Source organism: Dermacentor variabilis, chromosome 10 (assembly GCF_050947875.1).
Source record: "Dermacentor variabilis isolate Ectoservices chromosome 10, ASM5094787v1, whole genome shotgun sequence".
Lineage (NCBI taxonomy): Eukaryota > Metazoa > Arthropoda > Arachnida > Ixodida > Ixodidae > Dermacentor > Dermacentor variabilis.
In genome coordinates this window covers 52,241,318-52,249,241 of record NC_134577.1, presented here as the reverse complement: position 1 = coordinate 52,249,241, position 7,924 = coordinate 52,241,318, and the positions used below count along the sequence as shown (strand labels likewise).

At 49.2% G+C, this 7,924-nt stretch overlaps 1 protein-coding gene across 1 annotated transcript; it reads left to right on the top strand.

The window, feature by feature from the left end:
• Window positions 1-760: 760 nt before the first annotated feature.
• Window positions 761-3,440, top strand: LOC142559533 (uncharacterized). The gene is made up of 2 exons (XM_075671116.1): window positions 761-2,167; window positions 2,710-3,440. Exons 1-2 carry the CDS (start codon window positions 788-790, stop codon window positions 3,007-3,009), a joined length of 1,680 nt encoding a protein of 559 aa, XP_075527231.1. The 5' UTR covers window positions 761-787; the 3' UTR covers window positions 3,010-3,440.
• The last annotated feature ends 4,484 nt before the right edge of the window (window positions 3,441-7,924 follow it).

Sequence of the window (7,924 nt, the reverse complement as noted above, 5' to 3'; positions counted from 1 at the left end):
AAGGGGGCCGCGTAATTCCACTAACAAGCTTACGCCAAAAAAAAATAAAGAAAACGATTCCATTCAAACTGATGAACGCGTGCTTCCCCGTACATTAGGGCCGCCGATCAACAGTACAATCATTCGGCCAAAAATATTCATGGCCAGTGATAGCTTCACAAAGTTGACAGTCCCTTAAGTATCCTCAGGTTGTTTGATATCGAAAGCATAAGGCCTTGTCGAAGTTACCACCTAACATAAGACCTCCGCCGTAATCCACCGTAATCCAACTTTTTACCGTTAATCTACTCTGATTCACCTCAATCCACTTTAGTCCACTTTAATCCAAATTATTCAACCTTAATCCAATTTCGGGAGTGGATCAAGCGGGCGCTTTATTTCTTGGGGAGGGGGTGGGGGGGCACGGCGGCCGGCCGGCGCCGTGGGTGTTCACCGTGGAAATTCGTAGTGCGAGCACGGCAGCCGCAGCAGGCCCAGCGCCGGGATCGTGACATCATCGCTTGGTCACGGGAGTTTTCTATCGATCCGATGTCAACGCCGCACGCCGGATTTCTCGCTTCATAAGGTTTCCGCCTTTGAAAAAAAAAGGACCTTATCAAAAGTGTGCGTAAACGTTCTCAGTGGTCTCTAAAGGCCACATTAACTTCTTCGATACCAACACGCTCTCCCAATCTTGGCAAGGCTGGTCTGAGATAACACAGCCTACATATAGCTCTGGCAGCCATCCGGTGTGCTCTGTATCCGACTCCAGCTTCATTGAGCTAGTTGCATCACCCACAAGCCCACGATGACATCATACGAATTGCCTGCTAACGCCAGAGAGGGGATGCTTAGACTCAGAATAGAAGAACCGGGATGCAAGCTCGAGGAATTGAACGTCTCTAATTGCATCGTCGCGAACACGGAAGACCTCCTGTGGTACATATCCGGCATCCAAACGCTTCAAACTCTCAGGAGCGTTGCGTGTCCCCTAAGCGCGAGCTTTCTTCTGGACAGCCTTCTGAGATCGTTAGAGAACGTGACTCGCCTCGAATTCTCGCTCGTCGACAGCAAGGAGGAAGCCGAAGAGCAACTTGCCAAGGTCAAGCATATCAACCACGTGACGAACGAGCAGAGAAATCGAGAGACCCAACTTCGCGAGGTCTTCGTCGAAGTCGAGGGCGACGAGAACATGGAAGTTCTCTCCGCGTTCTTGGTGTACTGCCCGCACGTGACGCACCTTCACATCCACGTGCTACATCCTGCTCGCTCCGACGTAGACTTGGCAAAGTGTGTGCACATCGGCGAAAAACTTGACAACATGGAGGTGTTCACGTTAACGTGCGAAGCGCTGTTACCGGCGCAGCCCGAATGTATGCCGTCCCTCAACTTGCGGCACTGCGCCGGTATCCACGGAAATGTGCTGTTCCGGGTAATGAATAACGGCCTGAACTACGCCCTCCTTCGCGATCTCTCCCACCCGTCCATCCCGGGCGAACCCGTCGTTCTGGTCGCCTTCGACACGCCGGATCTTGAGCGGCAGTTGCACAATGCCGGCTCCCAGCACGACTGGAGCCAATTGAAGAGTCTGTGCATCGTGCTTTTTTCTCAGCCTGCCGACGACACCGTGTACCCGGCCATCGGCGCCGCGTACGACGGCGTGCTGCGCGATTTTTTCGGCAAGTTTTCCAGCCTCTCCGAGCTGAATGTCAGTTCGTTTCACTTTGGCGACGGCATCGACTTCACGGAGCTGCTGGCTACGCCTGCTCTGCAGCGGCTGCGCGCGCTGTGCCTGCCGCCGTGCGGCATGCGCCAGAGCGGAGCGGTGCGCCGTCTGGCCGTCACCATTAGCGAGATCGAGGACCTGGACATCCGCCTTAACGTGGGCGGTCGCCACCAGAGCTGCGGTTCCTGCGAAAAGCAGCTGCTCATCGAGACTGCGGACACGAGCGTGTTTCGTGTCAGCCCGGGGCGAGGCCGGCTTACTTTCTTCAACGTGCCGAACCTGGCTTCTTTGAGCTTCCTCGGAAACTGCCAGGTGTCCCACCTGCGGTTCATCGACGTCAGTGACAACCCGCGCTTCGATTACAACGCCCTTGCAACAGTCATATGCACCCACCTTAACGACTGCATACTTTCCCTCGTAGTCAAGTTTGCAAACCTCAATTTATTAGACCCGGGCTTCACGGTAAGACTTTTATTCTTCTTCTTGAACTAGCGCGTATTCTTGAGCAGGATGTTTTCGGACACAATTTCTTGAAGCGATATAGCTGACTCTTACGTGAGCGCTTAACAAACGCGTAAGCAAAATAAGGTCTAGTGAATCAAGATACTTATAAGCAACGCTGTATACGCGTCATCTGGCGCTTTGGATGGAGCGGTGCTGGTATGCGAGCGGTCATGTCGCTACAAAACCGCTAGCCTTTCATTTACGCTCCGTTTTTTTTCATGAGTGTCAACGCACCTGCACTGTAGTCCCTAGCGGCGTCATCTGTGTGGCTATCTAAGGCCTTTCACAAGGGCGCTTGCCAACTCTAATGTTGGCACACACGAGAAACACTGATGTCGCAGTAAGCGTGTGCTCGGCATGACAGTCGCTGTTCATTACGCTTCCCGTATGAATATTCGGCGTATATTCGGCTCTGAAACGTTCTTCTTTACTCTCTCGGCTTCAGCGTCGCCAGTGATTCAAAAGCTCGCTTCTTTTTTTTTTTTTTTTGTCTTTTGCAGACTTCCCTGAACGATGCGATGTATCTGGAGCGGCTGTGCCTGCTGTCCAATACTCGGGTGCAGTCGCAGGTTGCGGAAAGCATCATTAAATCTTTAGCCAACAAGCTAGGTTCGATCTCCTACTTGCACATTCACTACGTGGACGAAGCGGGCAAAGAGGCACGCTTGACGTGGATGCGCTTGCTCGACGGCGTCGCTGGCCAGTCGCACCGAGGAAAAGTTATGGCCGGCAAACCCTGCATCATGTGCTCCACCCAGTCGTTCATCGCACTCTCGAAACCACGTCGCCGTGAACTGTAGACCAAGCAGCGGACCAGGGCGCCACATCTGGCGACAGGACCGGTGGCTCAGTCCGGGCGGGATTTGGCTCCGCCTAGCACAGTGACGGCTCTCGACGGACTGAAATAGTGATTGCCTCTGTCGCAGTAATATTAGCGTTGCAGCGGAATTAACAGTCCGCTAGTGACGTCACACCTTCCTAGCTTGAAAGTAGCTTGGTGTTTGGTTGGCGTCGCGTGACGAAGGGAGCAGGGTCTGTGCTGCTTCGCTCTCTTCAGTGCATTCAGTGAGCTGTCGCTGATTGTTCTGCTAGTTCCGCAGAACATTCCACCTGTTAACGCGTGCTTCCAACAAGCGCCTCTGCTACGAACTGCTGTCCTCGCTCAAATCTACTTCAATTTTTACTCAAGTTTCAGCATTTCTTAACGCCAGTCTTCAATTTACGGCTAATAAATGTTACTGCCTCTTCTATGTGTCCTCTTCTACGGTACTGCAGTACCTATTGAAACGCAAGTTCCGAGATGCACGCCTCCAGACATCTGTCACGCATGCGCACGACGCTCAGGTACGTACAAGAAAGCTCTCCGGTGCGGGACACGAAGCGTGTGAGGCACCTTGCGCCCTCTGTCTATAGGGGCCTGCTCTATGAAAGTTGAATGGGCACCGCCGTTAAACATCACATATCTACAGTAAGGCGCAGCTATTAATTATGGTTTGATTTATACGTACAAAGCGCTCTTTTAGGAGTATCTTCTCATTCGTATACGAAAGGTAACTACAATTATTCAAAACTGCAAGATTTGGGCTTGTTAGTATATCAGAAAGGGCTGCATTCCCGACGCCAGCTGACGCAGAGCACAACAAAAAAACAAGTTTTTGCTGTTATCTCGAACGCCCACCACTTGTCACATCACCTGAAAAAGATAGGCCTACGTGGAAATATCACCGTTGTTGGCTATTTAAGAACAATCTGGTCGGTCTGCGTGCAAAAACTTCCCCAGATAGTAGAATAAGATACGCATGTGGGGAATGAAGACACTGAAATAGGTTCGTTCGATGACGGTCGTGTGTCGCTTATCGAACATGGTTATCCAGTGGGAAAAGTTACACTGCGCAAACTAGCACATCCGTGAATGAGCGGCTGAGAGAGCGCTCTAACGAAGTGAACAAATCGTGGCCAGATGGTTCCTTAGCCTCCATATTCCCAAGTGTGGATGTGTCTCTCGCTTTGAAGATGCAGTTATCATTGGAAAAAAAGATGTCAGTTCACCCGTCTAATCACTGAAAGCACACACGCGAACAATGTGTGCGCAAGACGTCCTTGTCACTGGCGTATTTTTTTACGCATCCGTTAGCGATTGTAGTGACGGGCTGCGCTGTTTTCCATGCTTAAACTCTTAGCGTTTATTATGTTGTCACTGCGAATGGTCACGTCTCCTTGACATAAAGCGGGGACGGTATAAGTGTCCTTCGTTCTCGGAAATCAACTCGCTGGAAGTTAGCGCTGTGTGTGTGTGTGTGCGCGCGAGCGTCTTGCTCTCCCTTGGGCGCATGCACTGGTTAAGCTCCAGCGAAAGACCTTCACAATTAAAAATATATTTCGCAATAATCGACTGGTGAAGTCTCGTTACTGTTCTCAGCCAGCTGCTATACCAAGTATCGCAATTAATCACAAATTAGAGCGTTGTTTTTTTTGTTTTTTTTTTGCGTTACGCCCTCGTGCAAATACGGCCGGGAAGCGAACTTGCTATCTCGAGTTAAATCGCAGGGCACCGTAGCCCTCGGCAGTACCGGAAAAAAGAAAAGTGGCGGAACGCATCTGCCGATAGTGAAGTGTGATTGAATCAATATAGCGACACGACATAGTTTCCACCGTCGAAACGAGTTAACTATGAGACGTGTACTGCAGCGGTACTCCTGTTTCGCGCTTCCTTAAGAACACCCGAAGCACCATGTAGCACCACCGCCGCAAAGCCTGCACGTGGCCTTCAAAATACATGGCGCGCCGCTGCAAGCGAACGCTTAGAAACGCGTCATGCTGAAACCAGGCTCATTTCTCGCGCTTCTATTTTGACACGCTGCGACATCTGACTGCACTGCCGAGAAGTAAGCGCGCGGCCTCTTAGACAAAAAGTGTGGCACGCCGGTGCCTGCAGTCATTGATACTTGTCCTTTTGCTTGCCGCACACTCAGTCGCACATACTCGGTGACCCAAGTTGGCGAGAGGCTCATCGAAAGCGGCACACATCCAGTGCATTTTTGTGCAGCAACGGATACAAAAATGCCCTTTCTTTTTACAGCGAAAGCTGTGCATGACTAACCTTCCGTGGTTTTTTGTTTCGGCGTCCGGCTACAGAAACAGACTTAGCGAGTTCTAACAAACCCATACACAATGGGTTTCATCATTTGCTTTGTGTGTGGTCACGTATGGGTGCCGTGCGGCATCGCAGATGCCAAAATTCGGAACTGATTAGAACGCTCGCCGTAAAATAATAGCGTGACGTCAAGGTTATCGCAGTATATAAGCAGGAGAGGTATCGACGCTAAAAATGGCTGCGTTATCGATGGGGCGGACACGTATAGTTCGTACACTCGAAGAACCACATGCATACGAGGAGCGCCGGAGGGAAAACGAACGAGAATGTAAACTGCGCCGGCGCGAAACGACCGCCGACGAAGAACGTTCCCGCGATGCTGAACGAGCAAATGACAACCATTCCACTTTGTGAAGAGGGAATGGCAGCGAAAGCACGCTGCTTTTCATTTGAGAGCTTTGACTGTCAGTTTTCGCTGCCATTCCATCTTCACAGAGCGGAATGGTCGTCATTCTTTTTTGTGTAACCATGTTTTCACGGGTAATGTTTCACTGTGTAATTTAACGAATTTGTACATAGGGATAAGAACGTCTTGCGTACTCGCTGAAATAAGTCCGGCCCTGGCAGACTGGAGAATGTAGAAAGGTAAAGAGGAGGGAGAGTATAGAGCATTGCTTCCTAAGTTGTAAAGATGCAATATGATTTTGGGATGCGATTCAATTAACTCTTAAGAAAGGCTTTATTTTGAATCAGCATACCATCCGATACTTGCTTTCACCCCACGGCCAAGACGTGCCATCTTATGTTTCTTTTTTCCTAATTGGACTACATATAGCTTATGGAAGACGCGCATGTTGGGCCGAAACGCTGAACCCGTTGTTTCTTCGAAATTTCAGTATTCTCAAATGATTAGACACTTGAAGTACATGTATCACATTACAGGTTTTCAACCGGACTGGAACCACTTCTTGATAAGTTGCTTGTTGCTGCCACTTCTTAAAGTTCTAAGGTAGTCGTAGTTCTTGTGCGGTGCATGGTGTGCTCAGAGTGACTTATAGGTCCTTCCTAGGCCATGAGTACGAAATGTACTGGATAGTGATTGCACATTTCTCGCGTATAGTACGATTCTTGCGTATACACGATGCAATAAACACCATTAAAGAAGAAAAAAATGATTTGTGGCGCAGCTACCTTATGCGTTGTGTTGCTGCCCTAGAGGAACCCTTCTCACTAGTGTTCGATTCCGCTCATCATCGACGAAGTAGCCTTTCTGCAATTACACAACTTTCATAATGTAAAGGGCGTTTCTTCTTTGGTTCTTTCTTTTTATTATGCATATCTTTCTTAAAGGGCTTCGAGCGTAGCGACCATTTCAAAAAATTCGTGCAATCATGTTAATTACCTTTTTAGAGAGCTCTGCGGGGGAGTGGGGGGGGGGGGGGGGGTTATGGCAAATTTGGATATAGTAACATACAATGCATTTCTGCTTCCTTTTATCTTCCAAACTGCTCCTGATTAAGTACAGTCATCATCGAAACTCAACGCTCAATCCAGGCATAGCCGCTCTATGATCCAGGCCTGCGTACAGGTAATTTCGTAACCGAGTGTGCCCCGCACCTACGTCATAATGAAACGCTCCACGACGAAGTGTGCGACGAAGTTTCAATGATGGTATGTCGCAGCAAGTACTGATGCGGCGCCATTTCTTTTCTACGCGAAAAGGCCCCCTCCGCAGCAGCCGGTTCCGCCACTCAGAAGTATTCTAGTACACTCTAGCACAGTCACAGCCTAAGCTGGAGGAGGAGCTCCATTTTCGGCAGCACGCACTAGAGGGTCTTCGCGGCGAAGTCTCTTCGCGCGGTTTTCACGAGAGCGACACGAGCTATCCGCTCGGCATCGACGGCGAGCTGCGGCTTGTCCTGCTCTCTGCACAGCGGTCTGCTGAGTCCGATGTTGCCTGGCTGCAGCCGCGCGCGTCACTCTACGATTCGCTTCTTCAGCAGCGCTTCGTATCTTGCTAGGAGGCGCCACAACGGGTACCGAAGTGTAAAGACAGGTATCCACACTATGTGGCGCCCATGCCACATCCCTTGCCCCGTGGCACGGTATCTTGTTGTTGTTGTTGTTGTTGTTACTCATTATTATTATTATTATTATTATTATTATTATTATTATTATTATTATTATTATTATTATTATTATTATTATTATTATTATTATTATTATGCTCGCAAATGCTCAAACAAACGATCGCAGAGAGAGCAGACAAGGACAGGGGCAGTCCGTATGCAAGGACGCTATCTTGTTTTGGGGCATTCTCCAAAGGATTTTCAAAAAGGATCTTGCGGTGAATCCTCGTAGGATACGATATATTGTGCCACCTATAAGTGAAGACGTGCCTTTTGACATGCTGCTAATTATGGCGTTGCACAGTTTATGAAATACTCGCAGGTTAGATCGGAATGCCGAACCAATTGTATCTTCGCAGTCACATTTTATTCACATGATTTCACAACTGAAAGAGTTTTACCTCTAAGAATATTGGTATCCATTAGAGATGCAGCGTATACTTTTGCCTCCCTTTTATAGAAGCGTTTACTATATTAATTGTACCGTGAAGT